The sequence below is a fragment of the Anas acuta genome, chromosome 6, assembly GCF_963932015.1.
Source record: "Anas acuta chromosome 6, bAnaAcu1.1, whole genome shotgun sequence".
NCBI lineage: Eukaryota > Metazoa > Chordata > Aves > Anseriformes > Anatidae > Anas > Anas acuta.
The window spans coordinates 23,543,167-23,565,708 of record NC_088984.1 but is presented as its reverse complement, the minus strand read 5'-3'; the positions used below and the strand labels follow the sequence as shown (position 1 = coordinate 23,565,708).

At 36.6% G+C, this 22,542-nt stretch overlaps 1 protein-coding gene across 1 annotated transcript in view; it reads left to right on the top strand.

Annotated features, from left to right (window-relative positions):
• Positions 1 to 22,542, top strand: part of PDE11A (phosphodiesterase 11A) — a 134,798-nt gene that overhangs the window by 48,719 nt on the left and 63,537 nt on the right. Inside the window, exons 3-9 of the mRNA XM_068685803.1 lie at positions 8,205 to 8,294; positions 11,011 to 11,151; positions 13,379 to 13,443; positions 18,179 to 18,314; positions 19,611 to 19,686; positions 21,156 to 21,223; positions 21,595 to 21,687. Of these exons, the coding sequence (XP_068541904.1) occupies positions 8,205 to 8,294; positions 11,011 to 11,151; positions 13,379 to 13,443; positions 18,179 to 18,314; positions 19,611 to 19,686; positions 21,156 to 21,223; positions 21,595 to 21,687 (669 nt within the window). The remainder of the gene's footprint in view (positions 1 to 8,204; positions 8,295 to 11,010; positions 11,152 to 13,378; positions 13,444 to 18,178; positions 18,315 to 19,610; positions 19,687 to 21,155; positions 21,224 to 21,594; positions 21,688 to 22,542) is intronic.

Genomic DNA, 22,542 nt, shown 5'->3' with positions numbered 1-22,542 from the left:
TTACTGGTTTGATCATATTAGGTTAGCTTCACAGTTCTCATTTGGTCTGCTTGCAGGATGACTTTTTTCCTTGCTTTCAAGCTTGATGTGCTTTGCTGAACCCTCAGGACTAAGTGCTACACGCCAGGCATAAGGCTTATAGGTGCTTATGCTGTGACTGATGCTCCTTGTGGCAATGCTTTTTTCTTTGCCATCCCCTACTCTTCCTCACTTCATTCATGTTTCATTTTAATCCTTCATATCTCATTTTAATAGAACCAATATTCTTCCTTGTCCAACTCTTCTCCTTCCCTTTTCCCTGCTTTTCCTGCTGCAAATCCTGATTGATTTCACATGTTAAATAACTGAGTGATAACCTGAAGTGTTTGCTGGGACAGGGCTTGTTATTGGGCATCACTCACAGAGTATGAGTCAAACAGGGAAAAGCTTCCAATGCAGATAGAAGGATCTCTGCATGTATGAGACCATAGGATTTGATCCTAGATTAGTAGCCATTTTACATATGTTTAAATTTGGAGGGGGGAAGGGTGGGAGGAAATTCTAGTCTAGAAGAAATGCTGTCATATTTCAGATTTATCTGGATTAAAACAGTATTTGAAATGAGCTACTCTAGAAATTTGCCCTACAATTTATTATCCTTTCCACTTTATACCAAATGCTAAATTCACTGCAATGTTAAAGTTAAGACAGAATAACTCAGTGTGGCTTGTTTAGATTTTTTGAACTTCATCTCCTGCTGGTGGTGGCAGGTATGAATAATGTTTAGCTGCAAAATGACTGGGGCAAGAAACCTCCAGATATCTGCCAGAAAAATGAAATAAGATTAGTAGGTGTGTATAGTTCTGACTGTATAAACAGCCTTACAAGGGTCTTACTGTAAATCAAATTAGATGTCTTCACTTCAAACATCTGTGGTGCATAGGGGGAGAGAGAGGAGATGGGGTTTGTGCTGTAGGGCCTCGATAATGGCTGGAAAGGGGCAGGGGCTGAGGCTGAACCTGTCCATGCTGCGCTTATGCCCTCTCCTGCCCCTTGGTCCTATGTGCAACACTCTCCCAGCACCATGGCTTGTGAGGACAGTGACCTACATAGGAGTCAGGTTTTTAAAACTGCAATAAGTCTGTTCCTGCAGGCGATGCGCGTTGTAATCTGTCTGGTGACGCAGTTATCTCGTTTGAATGTGTGCCAGTAATTATATGAGGCAGCCAAGCACAGAGTCAGGGCTGAAGAAATGCTCCCGTGCTCCTTTTCAGGCTGTTTACAGCAATCAAAAGCTTCCACAGTTAGCCAGCTTTATAGGACAGAGACACAGTCATCTGTTTGTGAATATTAGGACATTTTTATGGCACCATGTAAATAACCACAGGTAAAATTAAAAATAATAATAATAAAAAAATAATAGAAGCAATAGAAAATTGCTCCAGCCTCTGTTGGTTCACTGATGTGAGCAGGAGCTTACAGGCTGGGTTGAGTTGGTATGCCCCATAATTCATGGGATGTCTCTATCTAGGGGATGACTCTACTAAGCAATGGTTCTGTCCATGCTTGGAGTGGAAAAATAATTTTGGAAAACATTTCTGGGAACTGCAAATCTAGGTGATGATCAGATTTTATCAGAGGTATGGACAGCTGGCAGAAGGTGATGGAGTTTGGATGAGTGCTTGTGCTTAATGATTTTGCAATTTATTTTGGTTTCTCATTTTCTGATTTATTTAAAATATTTCATTTGCTGAACCTATTTTTAATACTTCAGGAAGTGTTTCAAGGGGCAGCTGGCTTCCCTGACTTGTTTTTAAGTATGTTCATAAAACACTTTAAGCTACTGTAAAAATATTTGCTTTATGAAGATATTTTTTTTTTCTCTTTCTAGGAAGCCTGTACTACCTCGCTTCCTGGACAGAATTACCAAGCAAACTGTATAAAAAGAAGTGATTGTTGCGGCCCCTAAAGACAACAGTTGAACCAGATAAGTGTTTGCTGAGGGTATATCCTGAAGTTTGTGCCAGATTAGGCACTCCAGTCTTCCTGAGAGGCATCTTACCTCCATCAGACATCCAAACTGTTGTCTTTTGTGACCACAGGCAAGGGGATGCTTGGAGCGTGTTGGAAGCCATGAGTTAGCCTATATCCCTCAGATAGTTGTGGCACTGAGTGCTCTCAGAGAATGCTTAGTGCGGGGAAAACCGCATGTGCAGGAGGCAGGGTAAATGTCACTGCACTTAGCTGAAGCTGAGTTCAGGGCTTCTTTCCAGCCAGCAGCATGAAGCTAGCATTTTACCTCTGCAGTGTGCTGCCATTGCAGCACTGGCTCTTTTTCACGATTAGCAAATAACTTTCTGCATTGCAGGTCTGCATGCGTGCAGCTAGCTTTGTTGTCTATACCATTAGATGTCATTTTAAAAAAAAAAAAAGGCAAAACACATGGAGATCTGCAGATACCAAAAACTGCATCCCTATATGGGGTAAGAAAAATAATTCCTGTTATTTCATACTGCTTTGTGGTTGATGTGGAGCTTGTATTATTTGAGAGAGGGAAACAACAGTGAGGTTAGGAAATTAAAGATCTTATATACCTTTTGTGAGGTGAAAATTGCAAAACTTCAGCTATTTCTCATGAGACACTCAATTCTAGAAAATAGGCTTTTTTTGAACTTTGGAAGTAAGAGCCAGCAGTGGGGTTTTCATGGGCAGCAGAAAGAGAAGGGTTTGCAAGTTCTGTGAAGCACCGTTGTCCCCAGGCTGTGTGATGAGGAGAATGTTGGTGTCACCTGTGGCCAGGCATTGTCAGAAAGAGCTTGATCAGAGGTCTGGTACTACCTGTTTCTCATGATAAAAAGGTTTATAGCATATATAAATTACTATGAGACTCAAGCCCAGATCACTAGAGAAACTCTTCTTTTTTAGCAGTTAAGAGGAACATTGTTAGGCAACTCTTATAACCCATGTTCTGACTATGTCCCAGTATCTATGAAAAGGCAAGTGAGTGCTATATCCCAAGATGCCGGGATGCTCTAGTATAGATGTCCCAACACTGCAGCCAGGTATAGAACTGTTGGTCTATAAAATTGTGCTTATGAACAGAGGAACCATATGGAAGGCTGCCCTCTGAAATTTTGAAGGACTGTTGTGCTTCATCTGGACTTCAGAATTGATGTCATACAAACCAATGAAACAAGGGCAGGTTTATTTGTAGCTTTCGTGTCCTAGCAGTTAATACAGTGGAATTTGGGAATGCTTAGTACTTCTAAATATGAAGCTACAGCTTCAGTGCTTATCTGCAGATTTAAAGGTCTAACTTTGCTTATAACAGTTGGAAAAATTTGGAGATGTGTGGAGGTGATAAAGCAATGAGAATCTATCCTTCTGCAGGAAGGAAAAAGTAACAGTGGGCAGGACAGCCATTTGATATCACTGCTTTAGTTTTGCAGAAAAGATGCATCATCATCAGACCTCAGCTGAAAATTAAGTGAGTGTATATTGCAGCTTCTAGTACTTATCCTGTTCATTCCTTTGGTATACGTGTTTTGGTACTCCTAATATAAAATGATCCCATAACAAAATAGAATTCAGAAATGAAGAAGATGAAATATTGAATTGGTCCCTATCACTTCACCGTTTTTCCATAGATGGTTTCCTCCCCTGATAAAATATGGAATACTTTGTATGTGAATACAGCTTTTTAGCTTTTGTATGCCATTCTGAATTTGAGGTGCCTGTAGTTGCTACCCGAGGATGCTGCACTTGTTGGACTGTTAGGTATGAGAAATGTGTCAGGTTACCTGGACCCTGTATGCTCAAGTAATTCACAATATAATCTTGTTAACCTGCAATTATCTGAATGCCTTATAGCTGGCACCAGAACAAATGGTTGTCTCTTCCAGCATCTTAGTAGGTTCATTAGATTAGCTTATTATTCAGACTGAACATTATTTTAATAAAATATACTATTACAAATTTACTGATTTGTTTGTTAATATGCCTCAAGGTACTGTGATGAATCATTGCAACTAATCTTATTTGCCAAAATAAATGAACAAAGTATATCTAGTAAAGCTATATTTTTGATGTTTTAGTATTCTGCCTATTCTCTTTCTTAGCAATTTGCTTTGTTTAATAAATCTGCAGGCTTTTTTCCCTGTCATTAGTTCAAATTAGATATGGAAGGAAATTTCCTTTCAGGAACACTCTGTTTTCCTTCAAAAATATTTTTAAAAATCTCCTTTAGGCAAGGGAAGATAATTTTATGCCTTTTGGAAGGGTACGTCAGCTGTTTTTCCATGAATTTCATGCACATATTGTGCATTGGTGTAATGAAAACATGCAGTGTACTCCAGCTTTGAACTGGGTGCCAGTGATCCCTTAAGTTCCAGCATCACGTAGGCTTCACCATGTAATAAAACAATTTGGTAGAACCTGTACAGACCTTGGCTGGTGGTAGAGGCAAGCCAGCCTGACTCGTCCAGTGCTGCAGGAAGAACAGCAGATGGGGAAGAAAACAGCTCCTTCTTGACAAGATCACCTCACTGAAACAAATGAAAACAAGCATGTGTTATCTGGGTCTGCTCCTGTGACGTGCTGAGTAACAGTGTATCTATGACCAGCCATAATCTCTGTCCTTTCTCTAAAATTTAGACTTCTGCCTAATTTATTTGCTATAATCAAAAATCAATATTATATTACCAAACCATATCTGTGCTGGAGATTTAAGACATTAAGATATGGACTGTGTTTTTATGCTTATTTTAAGTAAAATGCTTTTATTTAAGAAGCAATCGTAATAATCAGCAGGAATGGAAATAGAATTGCAGTGCATTACGATTCTGTATTGCAAAGTGTTGGAGCACCAGAGGATCTGTAATTATATACCTGTAACTTAAAGGGTTGTCTCCAGTTTATGGTGTTATATGCTATTTCCTCAACTCTTTCTTTGTGTTCCCCTCAGAGGAAAAATACTTGAAGGGAATCTGCACAACAATACCAGCTCATTATAATGTGTGGCTTGGTCAGAAATGAGCTGAGTATGTAACATCAGTAGGTTGGAGGTGCTTGTAAAGACATCTTTTCTCTTAAAACATGACAAAATAAACCAGAAAGCAGCATCAGGCACTGCAGACTTAATTTTGTAATTTGAAGTCAAAATGTGATAACTCCATTCAGTAATTTTTGATGAAAAAAATCTTATTTAAAATTCAGATACCATTAGCAATGTCTATTCTTTATTGGTACTATATTACAACTTGCCAAAGAACTGTTTTACGCAGCAGTTGCCCTTACAGCTCAGAAAGTACAGAAGAGGAAAGACAGTAGGGTTTTGCTCTTACGCTTGCTCTTCTGTAAACAGCGATAATTGATTTACATCTTATTACAGCTTACTATGGGATGGTTTCTCTCTAACTTATGGTTGATTTTATCTATTTTTTTCTTAATACTTGTCGACATTTATTAATTTTTTTCTACTGATTATATTAAACAGCTTGGTACTTGATGTCTGTTTTAGTTGCACTAAACCTTGCACAATTAGTTTGAGTGGTGGAAAAAAATGACGTAAGTCAGCTTTTTCTAGACCCTTGACATTTCATGAACCAGTGTTTAATTGATATTGCTTCTGTATAGAAATTGGAATTTGTATGCTGGAGAGTGGTGTTTTTCAGTATTGAAAAACTGTATTTTCTTCTTGCTAAATAGATGTTCTTGCTAGCTGCTTCTGTGATGGCTGAAGGTTGATAAACTGCTTTCCATTGCCATGGTGTCACGTCATATTTGGGAAAATAGGTTCCAGTGTGGGACCAGTGAATACTTATTTATATTAAGTAAAAATTGTATATAGCCTCACTATGATGTAAATAATTACTCCAATGTCAGATTTTTCTCAATTAAATTTTTCTGCTCTACATACATCTTACTTGTCTGTGGCATTTAATATTATTGCAAAGGAATAATTACAAGGGAATACAGATAGGTTTTTGCTTCATTTGGAAGTAAAATCTACAAATATGCAAAATTCTCTCAGAAGTTCTTAAACAATGATGAACCCCTCAGGGATTGTATTTCAGTCCTTGCTTTTCATTTCTTGTGCTCTTTCCTACAGGTCTGTTGTGATAGATGACCAGCTTAATTACTGCTGTTGTACAATGATAGGGTTTTGACAAGTCTGAAGTGCCTCACTTTCCTTTACAGGGAACCATGGTGGAAGTGAACTAAAGTAAAGTGTTTGCAAACTAGCAGTATAGATGTGTTTGTGTGGATTCATGACATCTGCAGTTACTCTGACAAAATGGCAGCTGCAAAGGTGCAAAATTCAGAGGATTTGAAGATCCTTTTAGAGGACTCATCTTTACTCCAACACAAATGAACTAGTTCTGTAGCCTATGGAGTGTTTAAGGAAGATGAAGCAGAACAGCAATTGCTGCTGAGTGTTCTGGTTCTTCTGAGAGATCACAACTCTTAATTTTTTTCTCAAATAGTCTTAATAGTCCACTTCCCTGGGTTAGCAGTAATTTTCTAATGAAATGGAGTTCCAAAGACAAATGCCAGTTTCTCTTTGCCAGAATTTCTCACAGGAGAGGATTGCTTGCAGTGCATCTCCCAGTTGACAAAGACTGGGGAGAAGAATGGTTAGTTGCTGTAGCATTACTTTTTTTTTTTTCTTTTTTTTTCAATTGGAAATGCTCTTTCACTTACAAATCACACTTTGTTACCAAAAAGGAGAATATCATATACCTACCATGTGAAATTAATGATGGTGCTACAGAAATGATTACGTATAATTAGTTTAAAAATCACAGTGATATGCTTCAGTGCACCTCACTGGAACTATTTTCAGGTTATACACTCTATTTTCAATATTCACTAGTTCAGGATGGGAAGCCCACATGTGACTTTTATGTCACTCCCTGTAGTGATGCTTCCTGCCAACCTGAGTTGTGCCCTGGTCCCTCCTCAGCCGTGCCTGGGTGTTTCACAAGTAGAGGTATCTTTCAGAATAGGTCCAATGGAGCAAAGCCAAGTAACCCTTCTGAATCAGGCTCCCTTCCCTTGTTGGTGAAGTTTATTTCAGTGCTCAGACCATTTTGTCCAAAGACATCAAGGTGGACTGAAGCTCTCTCTATCAACCTTTTCATATATTCCACCAACCATCAGGCGAACTTCTGTATCTCTTCAGGTACACAGAGGGGCTGACTCCGTAAAACATAGAATACTCCAATTCCTGCTGGCTTCACAAATGTTGAGACCATTCAGCACCTATAAAATCTACTTAGTATCTCAGACCCAAGTTTGGAACTGCTTTGCAATGACAGTGTGTTACAGACTTGTTATCAGTATGTGGCTTAAAAAAATGTTATTATTGGACTTTGTTCCACTGTCATCCTTGTGAAAGTGCAGGTCTTAGAGCTATTCAAATATTTGACCAGAATGGTTTACTCATGTCAAACAGAACTAGCCTAAAGTATGGTCAGCTTGTGCCTCAATATTTTCCCAGTCCTTCTTGTCTAGTCTCTCTTTCTTAATGGATGGTGATGTATTAAGCCCTAGCTTGCTCCCCTTAAAGGTTTAAATATGAAGGTTCTTGCAGGTCTAAGTCTTGTTATTTTTTTCATTTTTAAATTAACTTCCATATCCTTTCTCTTCCCTTGTGCTTTCTCAAGCATATCTGTAACCCTTTCCCCACCCCTTTTTCCCCCTCACTGAGAAGACAATCAGCTTTCTGACTAAGAGTTTTGGATGGATGTGTTATGTTCCACAGTGTTGGTATTCTGCAAAATCTGTGTCCTCTAGAAATCAGCAGGAATGTGACTCAAGCTGGCTGTTTTCAGTTTTTACCTACTTTAGATCTTAGAGCAAAAGCAGTCCAGAAAAAAAATAAAGAATACTTCTGCTGGGGAAGCTGCTGTGCCTACAGTATTTTAATATAGTCTTTGGCAAACAATTGCTAGACTTGAGAATCTGCAATTTTCTAGATAAGTCATAGAGGAAACTCACTGTTGGGACCTATGAAACCAAATACATTCATTCTTTACTTCCAATTGGTCTTTGTTCCATCCATTTTCTGTTCCTTGTCTATAATGATTTCACTTTTTTTTTTTTAGTGTTCTGCTGAAGAGTGAGCGGGTCAAGACCTTCCTGGGAAATGCAACCTAAGTTTAGGTCTCTTTGCTAATAACATGCGTCTAATTGCAGTTGTTTTTAATTTCTTCTGATCCTAGGTGATGCAGATGTATCTCCCATTCTGCGGAATTGCCATATCTAACGCCCAGCTGTTTGCAGCCTCAAGGAAAGAGTACGACAGAAGCAGGGTGGGTAACAAAAGACGTATTGGACCTTCTTTTGTTCCTTCAGATTCCAGTTACGCATATGCGTTTGCTAAATAGTTTTGACTATATTTTATTTCAAAAAATTGCATTTCCAACAGGTAGTGAACTTTACTGAGGCAGCAAACAGAGAACATGGGAGGGAAACACTCTTGTTGGTGGCTATTGTTTCCTGGTGTCAGTTTCTTGTTTTGTAGCACTGAGACAATTGTGCTGGTGACACAAGACAGTACAGTAGAAAGTTACCCTGGCAGCAATTCAAACTCTTGTAAAACTCCAGAAATAACCCTTTTGGTATGCTGGATTTGTAATATTCAGTTCATGTACAAATAATGTGGATGTATCCTTATAAAAGTAAGCAAGCAAGAAGACCTCTATGTGAAGGATTTTGACAGCATATGTTTGCATAGATATGTTACATTACTCATTGCTGATGCCATGCATGAGTTGGGGCAGGAGGCTCCAAAGAAGTGAAAATAGTACTGAGCTCACATGCCAGTTGCTTCTTGGAGAGGCCTTTATTTTTTAAGAAACAAAGTCCTCATTTGGAGTTTTTTTCCTAATTGTTGAATTTCTTTCACATCACCTTTCCTTCAATGACAGATAATACTTTTGTGATCGTGGATTGAACCTCATCAAAGCTTCAATAGAAATGCCATCTGTGGTGTTGAACTACTCTTGCTTCACAAATCTTGGGAAACTATAGTGGGGTGGGTCCTTATATCAAGTGCTAACATTTTCATATCCATGATTTTAGTACTTTCCACTACTCTGAAAACCAAAATTAGCCCTTTATAATAGTTTGTAGATTTAAGGGTCATTAAGTATTTGAGCTTGCCTTCTGTCTGGGTCCGACTACAGATTACTATATTTTGGGGTAGAGGCATGAAACAAACAGGAAAAAAAAGCCTGTCTGCCAAAGTTGTTTTTTTTTTTTTTTTTTTGCTTTGTTTGATGTTCAAACAAAATAATTTTTTGATTACTTGAAGACTTAAAATTAGCTACAGATTCCCAGCATGCAGGGAACAATGACAGACTTTTGAAGAATTGGCATTTGTTCTTCTAAGGGAGGCATTCAGCAGAAAAATATTATGGACATTCTCATTCTTCATAAGAAAGTGGTAAATTCTGGTGGGTGGACACATTAGGAAATTGGATTAGAGATGTGAATTTTTGTTTCTTGTTGCTTTAGCTATGGGAGGAATAGCAAGTATTTGTTGCCATTTGACAAGTACACAGTAGCCTGTACTTGTGTTTTTAACTTGTTGTTGGTCTTCAGCTTTGGCTAGTCTGTGGTTGAAAATAGTTGAGTAAAACATGATAGATAGGTCCATAATTTGCTCCCTTTTCACCCTCCTGCCCCCATTAACCTGCGTACTGGTGGTGGCAATTTCCAGTGACTGTGATCAGCATTTTGATGACCACTGCTCTTGGGAGAGCTAAGCCCACTAACATTGTTATGCTTACCTATATGGGTGTCCTTTAGTTTCAGTGGCCTAAATCAGAATAAAAGGAAAAGTTTTGGACTTTAGCTGTGATTTAGCTCTGGCAGGCAACTAAGTACTACATAGCTGCTTGTTCTCTCTCCCCAGGTGGGATGAGGGAGAGAACTGGAAAGATAAAAGTTCAAGAACTCATGGGGTTGAGATGAAGACAATTTGCTAGGTAAAGCAAAAGATACACACATATATAAGCAAAGCAAAACAAGGAATTCATTCACCACTTCCTATCGGCAGCCACATCCAGGGAAGCAGGACTCATCACATGTAACATTTGCTTGGGAAGATGACCACCATCACTCTGAATATGTCTCCCCTCCCATCCACGCCCCCGTCCCTCTTTGCCCCGGCTTTTTTTGTTGAGCATGTCACCATGTGGTATGGAATCTCTTTGGCCAGCCTGGATCAGCTGTCCTAGCCATATCCCCTCCCAAATTCTTACGTATCCCCAGCCTCCTCTCTGGCAAGGCAGCAAGAGAAGCAGGAAAATCCTTGGCTCTGTGTAAACACTGCTCTATAGCAAGTAAAAACATTGGTGTTTTGTCACCAATATTTTCATCAAAAGTCCAAAACACAGCATTATGTGAGCCTCTAAAAAGAAAATAAACTCTATCCCAGACAAAACTATGAAAACTTACTTTGGTCTCATAATAAGAAAGAACATAGCCTATTATTTTTATAGGTAATGAAATGAGAAGCTCTTCATTTTAAATCATCATATTTTACAGACAAAGTTGTTAGTGGTTAATTTGGGATCAGAGTGTTACTGGAATATAGAAGTCTCGATGTCATCTTTTCTCTCCCACTTTGAACATGCAGAATGGGAAATAAATGAACAAAATGAGTATAAATGCATCAGCAAATTCAATACAGCAAATCAAGTAACTCAATCCATACTGCGTACTTGGAGAGTTGCATTACAGCCATTGTTTCATTTTTGGATCAAAATGTTTGAAAGATTCTCACTGTTTGCTATGAGTGGTATTGTGCCCAGTGTTGAGCTTAGAAATGAATACTTGTTTTTCTCTTCAGATACCCCCATCCCTCCACACACTGATTCTGTTGAAATGATTAAGAACTTTATGTGAAGGTTTCGTTGTATTACTTGTATTAAAATGAAGACCAGAGATCGACTCCTTGTGATGCTCCATGTATCTATTTATTCTGCAACTAAAACAAAAGGTTTCTATCCTTATATATAGGCTTTGCTGGAAGTAGTGAATGACCTCTTCGAAGAACAGACTGACTTAGAGAAAATTGTCAAGAAAATTATGCATCGGGCCCAAACCCTACTAAAGTGTGAAAGATGCTCAGTATTACTTCTAGAAGATATTGAATCACCAGTAAGTATGTCTGCATGTTCTGAAGAAGGGTTAACATATGAGTAGTGTAGCAGCTTTTTTTTTCAGGGAAACTGAAAGGTACATTTATTTCTTTCAAGTTAACTAAAGAAATTTAATGGAATGCCTGTAAGTTTTTGGTGGATCCAACTGTGGTGTGATCCAGCAGATAACCTATGATTTGCAGTTTTCTATGTCATGGAATTTGTCTGTATTGCAGAGCAGCTAGGACAGCTTAACTGAGAACCAAGGCACTTCTCTGGTGTGCTTAAAAAATAAAAATGACCTGATTTGTTATCTCTTTTATTTTTATTTTTTATTCTTATTTTATCTTATTTTATTTTTTTTTTTTTGTAGTTGAAGAAAAGAGAAGCCTTGTCTGTAGATTCATTTACTTTTACCTGGAATTTATCATCTTGATGTTTTCAGGCTAAAGCCTCGTTAAATAGGTGGTATTTCCAAACAGTTTTAGAACTATACTTGTTCTTGTGATAGAAGGAAGATTTCACATTGAGCAGGTGAAGTGAAATCATGACTTTCAACATTACTGAAGTATTCTTTTTTTTTTTTTTTTTTTTTTTTCCAATTGCTCTTTCCAATTGATCAGGGAATAATTATTTTGTTGTACAGTTAAGTTGAACATATGGAGGTAAACTATATGAAAGTATATGTCAAGAGCTGGATTTCATGCATCACTTTGACACGGACTTTTGCTGGGACACTGTAGATACTGCTATTCGCAGGGTATGAGATCTTCTTTTAAGAATGTTTAACATTGCTATGATTATTGCAATCAGTAGTAAAATAAGTGGCTGCCTTTATATTGGTAGCTTCATTCCGTGTTTTGCAGCTATTCAGCACAATCTATCCTTCTTTCTGCTGATTTGAGAAGTAGCTGACAGATAAAAATGTTTGTAATAGCATTTTTTCTATCCAAATTTTTTCTTTGGATTCACTGACTCTGTAATTGATTTGTTGCAAGGCTATGACAAGTGTAAATGATTATCAGAGAATCACAAGACTGTATATATTAGCAGAAAACATTTGATTTCCTGGAGGAAAGATATGGTTCTCATTTCATTTAAACTAATAGAAATTAAGTACTTTCAATGGGGTATCCCTAAATTACACTAGCATTCATAAAAGCAAGATCAAGCTATGTATTTCATGTATATATTCTGTTACAGAATTTTAATGTTTCTAGTTTTTCTCTTTCTAGACCCCCCACACAGCTTTTATAATTACAAAATTATAAAAAATTACATTCCTATCTTTGCAAGTATAAAATGATTTTTATTTTTCATAGAGCAGTACACTGTGTTTGTAGCAAGTAGGCTGTGGGTGGCATTTCATTTTTTTTCTGCTCTTAGTACTATTTCTACCTTTGAACATAGAGGGTTTTTTCCAAACCATACACAATGAGTTCTTATTCCTCTGGAGCAAATCCTGAAACGTGGACAGACAAGGTATTCAGATAAGCCTAAAAAGGGTCAAGGCTTTCTTTTTCTAAATAATCATAAATCTTAGGTTAAGTTGGAATAGGAGAATAGCATCTTGCTGCACAACTGAGCATTTTTACAAGTGGCAAAACAGTTATCTTCCTGATTCTGCCTGTTTTGGGGTGGTTATATATATAAATATATATTTATATATATACACACACATATATATACACACACACACACATAGTAGTGTGTGTCTTTAAGGAGTAACTCAATGCGAAGCCATGTCTAAAATATCACATATATCACACGAAAGATGTTTACAATACAGAACTGAAGTAGAAGGTGGGTATTCATTAGCATCCAAAAATATTATCTGTGTCAAATCAGCTACTCTTAAAATGTTTCATTTGTGTGCTGTTGGCACATTATGTTCAAGGAAAATAGGTTACAATTAGTACTAATAAAAAACAAACCTCTGTTTATTTTCCTATATATAAAAAGCAATGAAGTTTGGGTAAACCTCTGTAATTCATGTTCCAAAGTTTTTTGAAGGGGACCATACTGTTGCAAAAATAACTTATGAAGGAATATCAAACTATTTTGTTTAGTTTTGTTTGTTTATGAGCAATGCATAGCGTGTTTGAACATGATTGGGAATATAGAGGTATTTTTTATTTTACAATCACCAGATTAAAATATTATTTAAATATAGGAACTTTATGTTAATGTTTTCTTGATATATCTATAATTTTAATAACAATTTTATTTCCTTTTTGATGTGACAGGTGGTGAAATTTACAAAATCCTTTGAGTTGTTATCTCCAAAATGCAGTGCTGATACTGAAAACAGGTTAGTACTCATTTCTTATATGGTTAATGGATTACTTCATTTTTCACAGTTTTGAATTTGCTTCATCTTAGTTTTATTTTACTACAGAGCTTTGGGTAGATTTGGTTGAGGAATGTGAGCTTACTGTTTTTACCAGGACAAGACTCCTGTACACTTCAAAGGAAAAATTGCTTGTGTCAATATTGTTATATACATACTAAAATTATCTGAACTATCTCAGAGGAGAAACCAGGAAATAACTAATGCTTTTTTATAGTTGAACTTGTGGAGAATACACAAATGTCATTTTGATTGGTTAATACTGAAGTAAAAATTACAAAATTGTTTTAAAATTGTTTGTTGATCTCTTACAAAATGCCTCCTTTCAGTTGCATTGAAAGACTTCCAGTAAGATTTGATTTTTGTTCTCGTCAAGTTGGAAAATCTAAAAACCACAGAGAACATGAATTTGCTAGAAATTGTGTTCCTGTTACCGAATCTGGTGTGGAACCCCAGTCAAAATAAATGTGTATGTTTTACTTGGCAGGAGCTGTATTTAAACATTGACAAAAAGCTAACTGTAAGAAATAATCGAGATTTTTGTGGGGTTATTGTATTAATTCCTACAAGATAATGAAAACCAGTAACAAAAGTTCACTTAAAAGCTCCTACATACCAAAGGAGTGGATGAAGATTCAGGGTTATTGTGAGAAGGTTTCTCCCATCTTTTAGAGCTCAAACTCAGTGATTATCTCATATGTGAAAAAAAATATATATGTAGAAAAATATGTACACAGAAAAATCATACTTATTTCCCATGCAGAATGATTGTCATAATGGGGTAAGCCTAACCTTCTGTCCATCCTGCTTTCTGTAACTTAGCAGGCTGGAAGATTACTTTGTGCTTTGCCATATGTAAGCCCTTTAAACAACATTCAAAACATATTTATGGATTTATTCTGCTTTTAGTGCTTTACTTCTTTACCTCCAGTGTGGTAAGAAGTTACCACTTACAAAGTGCACATTCACCTTAGCCAAGGACTCCAAATTGTGCCAGTTCCTAATTATTTATGTTTTTCATGGACTGATCTCAGCATTACAAAAATAGTAGCTTTATTTTATTGTTTTTATTTTAGTATATTGTCTGTATAGGCTGATGGCAGAGTCTGGGTCCACAAAGAAAGACAGTGGTAGAAACTAGATCTCTTCCATGCCCTATCCATCACTGAAGAGTGATGGATTGGTGAGGTAAAATTGGGAAAGAAAAGCAAGTGATTAAAAATATCACTTTAAGGTTAAATATGAATAAAAATTCTGAGAATCATAAGTTACTTCTTTTGACAAAAAGCTTCAGATTGTTCTTTTCCTTGGTCAATTAAAAGGGTGAAAATAAATCCCTTTTGTTAAGGGACAGGGGATGTGGTTGTTCTTGTTTTTCTCAAAATTGATCGGTAGCCAGATTAGTCAACACAATGTAGAGTAGTGTCAAGATAACCAAGCTGGCTCATTTCTTGTTACCATAGTTATGCTAGCATGTTACCAAAAAACAATTTGTAGTAGCCTGCTCTGCATGCAGTCAAGTAAAGATTATTTTAACTTTGGTCTGAGGCACACGAATAAACAAACTGGTAGTCAGTGTAATAAGACTTATAAAGGTGTATTTCTGTGCATCTTAATGTAAAGGCTTACTGGTTTTCTTTCGTTTTTCATCTAGTGGAGAGTGAAGTTGGTTTTACAAAGATCAAGTTTAGACTGACAGATATGATGTCACATTTGGATCTAGCACAGGCACAGCTTGAGTTGTTGGCACTATAGTGGGAAAATAAAGGTTATTTAGGGTACAGAACAATGCCAGGAGCCCTTGACATTTGAGCATTTCTTCTAGTGAGTTTTGCCCTTTCTATTCCACATTCTACATCCCTAACTGATGGTAACATCATGAGATATTTTATGAAGGGAAAAATGGCAAGGTGACTTTCTTCATCACTACTCTAGTGAAGATAAATACAATTTATATGAAATCTTAGTGGAAATCCAAAGATTATAGGCTGAGAATCATTCTAGTTATAAACTTTATCTGAAGGAGAGAAGGTCCAAGGACAATGTATCTTATGTGCTAACACATTTTCTTTGGTTTTAGAAGAAATTAGCTTTTCTTTTGCCTTTCTTATCTGTGCCTAATAACAGCTCACCTGTTTAGACCTTGAATATTATAATGAATACTCACATCTTATCTTATTTTCCATTGGTTGTAAAGAAATACCTTACAAGGCCACGCTTCAATTATTCTGTTCAATTCAGCAGATGCCAACACACACCAGGATTGAGTTCAATTCTTATTCATAAAATGCTCTCCTTTTTGTCAATTACATTGTTCTTGAAGCACAGTTTTGCCAAATCTCTTGTGTTTTTTTTTCTCTTTGGAAAAAAATATAAATAAAATAAAGCTACATGAATTGTAGAAGCCTTGAGGGTTCAGTTTGGTTGTACCAGTGAGAAGATGCTGTGGGCTATATCTTTCCTGCACAGAAGTCATTTTAGTGGCTGATGTAGCTGAGATTACTGTTCTGCAACCGAAGTATCAGAGGTAGAGGAAAGGTGAGCAGGCTGAGCCAGGGGGTGGGTTGCTTGCTGAGGAAAATATTTGTGCTCCCTCCCAGTTGGACAGGTACAAAGAAAGTTCTGAAATCCCTGCTACTGCTGTTTCACTGTCACCATCCCTGGGGATGACACTCACTTGTGTATTGTCTGATTCCTTGCAGTGTTTTTATGCTGTTTAAGACATCTGTTCCCTCTCTTAGTCCTAGGAGTTTGTGGGTTCACGAGAACTCCTTCACATGAAAGGGTTCATGTCACATTAGAGAGGATTGAAGGTACTCATGACTCTGGCAGTACAACCTCCCTGCTGTCCCATGTATGTTCTGTCATCCCTGTCAAGGAATATCACTTTGGGGAGAGTCCACGAGGATGCACCTGTGTGAGGGAAGCCTGCAGCACTGCTTGGTGCTTGAGCTGGGTTTTCTTTTCTGGCTGGCACATGGTGCTGCTACTTGTGTGTGGGCAAGACACGGGGGCAGTGGTGCGCAGCTGCCTGCATCAGTCCAGCAGCACTCACTCATGGCTTTCCACAGTATGGAGAAAATTGTTGCTTGTAATTTTTAGAGGAGCTTTTGATTGTTCTGAGTTGCTGAGGATGGAGAGGGAGCCAGCTGTCTGTGATTTGCATCAGAATTAAGCATTGATATTTCCTCCTGGTGAAAGTTGAGTGCCTCCCTCCAGAGAGCAGTTGTAAAGTACTTGCTAGAATTGGGGGAAACATAGTAGAACATGCTTCTAAAACTTCTTCCTGAAATATGTCATTTCTTTTACTTGAATTTATTTGCCATTTAAAATGTGTGACACTCATAATCCAGTCCTCATTTAAACTGTCTTACATTATAATGATAATATCATCCAGATTTTTAAGGTATGAATTGGGAGCTACGTGTTTGAAATTAGATTTTTATCTTTAAAGATTTTTCCTTCCTCTCAAGTATATTGATGTCCTGAAATAAATCTTAAATTATACAAATATAAAATTTATTACTTAGCTTAAAAACATTTTACTACAGTAAAGGTTCTTGTCAAAGTGTAACATTTATTATAGTCACTCAAAATCCTTATCCCAACTTAAAGCTGATACACTTAGATTTCTTTGTGTAAATCATTATTATTATCTTTATTTATAGCCTTTTAGGACTATTGAGTTTTCTTTCAAATAAATGAGTTGAATTAGTCTCCAGAAAATTAATGCGGCCAACAAAAATCAATCCTTTCACTTTGATTGAGTCTTCCACACATTCTACTGTGCATCCTTCATCCCTATCCATTATTTTGAGGTTTCAAGCCATAGCAGTCTTTTCCATAGCCACTCAGTGTCACTTTTTTTTCTAAGTAATGTTTCTCAGGTGCTGAAAATTCATCAGTTTTCTTCTCAAAGCTAAGATAATATGCATTTATTTATTCACACAGAAATAGGTACCCCTTGCCAATGTCAAAAACCTGTTTACAGTAAGTCAATGAGAATTTTCCTGTGGATTGGATGAGGACTTGAAAACTCTGTGTCTACAGAGATCTTAAGCATAAGCTGTGGTGGAGTCTGGTGTGTCAAGCCCCTAATTCTGGTGTCTTATGCTTGTTTACTGACATTCGTAGCTCGTATATCTACCAGAATCCACCTACTGTAACACACTTGCTTTATTGATTTCAAAACTTATTTCATAATCTTTTCATCAGCCACTCTGATCCAGCACTCCAGACTAAATAAAAAATAAACAAGGCCTTTCAGATGACAAAAAAAAAAAAAATGGAAGTATGGATTTTAAATAACTCAAGTTATTAGTCTAATTTGAAAAATTAAAGTCTGAAATTTTGCTTTCAGCTAGCTTTACAGAAAATATTTAGAACTGTTTTCTTTTGATGAGCAGAAATGTGGAACATAATCCTGCTATTGATTCATATATCAATTCATTTTATTATTAAATGTATTTATTTTACATAAGAGGTCAATGCTATTTTCAGTAGAAAGAATTGTGTAAAGGAAATAATATTTTGGTGTACTGTTCAAATAGATACCAAGTTATTGTTTCATAGGTAATGCTCAGTAACCATTAATAACTGAATAATTCTGCTGTTCCTATGAATATGCCTATAAGACATTCTCAACTTTCAAGCAATGTTGACCATTATTTTCTTCTCTTCCTATGCCTTTTGGTAGTTTCAAAGACAGTGTGGAGAAATCATCGTCTTACTCTGACTGGCTAATAAATAATAGCATTGCTGAACTAGTAGCTTCCACAGGTCTCCCAGTGAATATCAGCGACGCTTATCAGGATCCCCGCTTTGATGCTGAAGTAAGAGAGTTTTGGAAATGTAAATATACTTGGTATTTTTGGCATTGCTATTAATATAGTCAAGTTTTATAGTTATATCCAAGTGGCTGTAAAGTGTGCATATTGTTTTTGAATTATTTTTCCTTGCTGTATGTCCTCCTTCTAGTCTGCTGGTGTTGAAATGGCTCTATACAGTAAAAACAGGTCATAGAAGTAATGTATGAATATAGGCAGTTACTAGTCTGCTCGTGATTTTTTTTGTTTGTTTTTTTTTTAATTTAAGCAATGCTTTCCACTGCCAAAGTGCTTTGAGATTGAGGCAAACTGATTTTATATTGCTGAAAATTCTTCTGTTGTAGTTTGGTGTCAGCAATATCATCATTGTTAGCTGTTGGGGTGACTGGAACTATACACAGAGTATGAACAGAACCAGTATCTAAAGAGATAAATGTTGTTTGTGATCTAACTTAGGCAACTGCCCTTTTAATTTCATAATTTGCACAAACCAAATACACACAATGAACTTGTGAAAAGAATGAGATGAACTTGTGAAAAGAATGAGATGCTTATCACTCCGAATAAATGCTCCATGTGTATCCTAACGTGTTCCAGTCACAGTTTGGAAGGTACAGATGCAGATTAAAATGTGTGTGTACATGCCCCTAAGTAAATGTTAGAGGCATAGGGAAGGACAGTCGTCACTGCATTCTGCCCAGTGAAGCAGTATTACTGTGGGAGACTTGGCCAGCAGTTGGGCAGCTCATTAATCAATGGACAGTCTTGGTCAGCAAGCTTGCCACAGTAAGCGTGCTTGGAAGTGTTTCATGCAAGAGTTTCCTTGGCTCCAGTTTTATTGCGTATGTCATTATGGGTAATAGATCTCACACCAGCAGAATTTCTCAAAACAAAAAAATAAAAGGGGCTAGCTGTAAAAATGTATGGGAAAAAATGTGTTGATGTTAATTTATTCAGAATTTCAAAAAGTACAATTAATGCCTGGGGTCAATCTCTTGCCAGAGAGATATGCTGAAATAAAGCACATCGATCCTTGATATGTTTGTGGTTGTACTTTTAATGTTATGTCCTGAATAATTCACCCATCTCATATCTGTTTCACAGTCTGTTCAAAGTTAGAAGTGCTACCCAATTTGTATACAGAATATAATAACTTAATAAAAAGGGCAGCAATTTTTTCCTGTTAGAGAATTCATGTAAAAATTTTATTCTTAAACTCAGTTATTGCAATCAATTATTTCAACAGAAAGTCAAGTGTAGTAAAAGAGGAGCATAATGGAAGCTCTCATTTCTACATTTTAGGCTGACCAGATTTCTGGCTTTCACATAAGGTCTGTTCTGTGTGTTCCTATATGGAATAGCAACCACCAAATAATTGGTAAGGCCTTCTGAAGAGCTTCTCCAGTTTTTGTGCTAATGTGAATTTAATTCTGTCTTTTTAATTCTGTGTTCCTTTTTCTTCTTTTTCCCAGCTGAATATTGTTAAGAAGTTACGGTACCTAGGATGCATGCTAAGTATCCAAGAAGGGATGTTTTGACTTGGATACTGTATGGACTTTTTCAGCTTTCCCACTGTGTTATTGTTAAGTTATATATTGTATTGAAACTTGAATACAAAATGAGATGAAAATTGAAATGCTAACACTGTTACTGAAAAAAATGTTCCATAAGTTTTGATACTTTTTGACAGTCTGCCTTTTTTTTGTGTACAACTCAGGCAACTGTTTCTTCAGTCCAGCAAGGTGGTCATTTCCCTCTTTAATGATAAAATACATGGTCAGGGCCAACCTACTGGAGAGACTGTGGCAGCTGTCAGGGTTGCCTGTGGCGGTGGTGTGTGCTGGATCAGGACATGACAAGGTTTTATTGCTTGTTTGATAGGATGCTTCTCAGCTATGATGCACCTGCAATTGGCCCTGCATTATTTCTGGCTTTTGCCACAAAAAGGAGTGCCATTTATAAATAAGTGCCAGGTTTCCTCTATAACTTTCCACAGAAGAATTCAAGTCAAAACCATAGCAATTGAAATCTGCAAGAACAAGACCTGTGTGTTGTGGCTGTTGGTGAGAGCTGAAATCGGTAGTGCTTTGCTGGAGGTGCTCAGTGCCATGCAGGATCAGGATCTTTGAGCTTAATCAGCAGAGGTGACATGGGAAAAAATCCTTTTAAAAATATGGCTCATTGTGAAGTGCATATTACCTTAAAGAAGTAGAAAAACTCAACCCTCTATTACTGATAGCTTTTAGTGTTTTTCTAAGGGCATACTGTAGCTAAATGAAACAGAAATGGTCTGTTGCAGTATAACTCAGTTCAACTAGAGCCAAGAGCTTTGACCACTTTTTCAAGTGGTTTAAGGAATGACATTTTTCTCATTATTAAATAAATTCGTGGACGGGTCATGAAAAAATATTTTTTTTAAAAATGACCTATACCCAGGTGATGCCAAATTAGCTAGTATTTAGGAATGAAGATACTACTCTGGCAAATTATATAAGTAACTTCAAATTGCTAGAACAAGTTACCTGGTTCTGTTTGCCAAGTCCTTAAGTTCTTTCTCAAAGAGATATTTAACCTTTTGTGAAAGGCATCGTCAGTCACTTTCTTTAGATCTCCAGTATTATAGTTACAGGGCAAAGAGTAACAGTTGAAAATAATAAATTGAGTCCTGGTAACAGAAGTCAGACTTTCACATATCAATGTCTGCTTAATGTTTTTCGTAATAAATATTTTCAATTTTGCTTTTCAGTTTGAAAACAATGTGTTAGAAAATATGTTAGTAATGAATAGAATATTCTGCCTTATGAATTAATGAATAAAGATTGTAATTCATATTTATGCTTTCTAAAGGGGTAGCTCAAGTGCTGAACAGGCTTGATGGGAAACCCTTTGATGATGCTGACCAGCGACTGTTTGAGGTAAGAGACGTTCTGTTTTGTAGCAATAACAGTTCTTCAGCAGAATTTGGTATTTCTGGGTAGTGCTACTTCAACCTACTTTAGGGAGGTGGGAATAAGTTGTCTGTATTTGCGGTTTACCATCAGTTCTCAGAAGCTCTCAATAAGATTGCATCCTAATCAAAACATTTCTCGCATCTGATCGTTTTCATCTTCTTGAGAATAGTGACTTGCATGCATTCTCAAGGCAACCTGTCTAAACATAATTATTGTTAATATTTCCATGTAATTCCTTTTCAGTTGTTAAGTATTCCTCTTTGTGTTTGTATTATAACTGAATGTAAGTTGATTTCTTTTTCTCCCCTTTCCCTTCTCCCCTTCTCTCATTTTAGGCTTTTGTTATTTTTTGTGGCCTCGGCATCAACAATACAATTATGTATGACCAAGTGAAGAAATCCTGGGCAAAACAGTCTGTGGCTCTTGATGTACGTGTACATCTTACTGAAGCTTTTCATTCACAAGTGTCATATGTAAAGAAAGCTACTGCTTCTGAATTTCTTGTAGTTAGAAAAATTTTCTATATATCTACCTCTGCACCTGAGAGCATTTTCTTACAGTAATACTGAAGCAAAATTTCCTCAGAGTACACTTAGCTGGGAAACTCATGCAAAACTCTAAGTAATTTTGAACCTATCTATAACATTTGATTTCACACCCCTGCTTTTTGTATTTATTTATTTTTTTATTATTTGTTAATGTTAGGAGGGGATAGTGATAAGAAACTAATTTCTTACAGGTATAGATGTAGGAATGATTTTAGGTGTTACTTTTATTTTCCTGTTCTTCAGTAACTGAAAATTTCTTAAATTTGATATTTTACATAGCCTGCTGTCATTTTTTTTTTTTTTTACTTTTATAGTGCTGTAAAGTGTAAATGAATAGTACTGTGAACAGTGAAAAAAATTGATCATCAGGTTTTTCAAAAGCAGCACCTGCTGAACCCTTATCAGATATGCCTTGCTAGAATAAAATCAGAGCAGGATCTCTAGCAGCTCAGTAAGCTCTGCAGTGGGTCAAAGCAAATACATAATGCAAGGTACCTGGCATTCCAGCACACTTCCTGTCTATATAAAATGCATATAGAGTAGCAAAATGGATAAAAAGGTTTCTCTCTCTCTCTCTTTTTTTTTTTAATCCCCTATCTTTGTAGGAGTTACTTTCCCTGTGTTTATTCCCTATTCATAAAGAACAAACCCTACAAGCTCCAGTAAAACAAACTCTAAAATTTCAAAAAAATATGGCTATTTAAAGTCCTATAAGCTAATTCAACAATAAAGTAT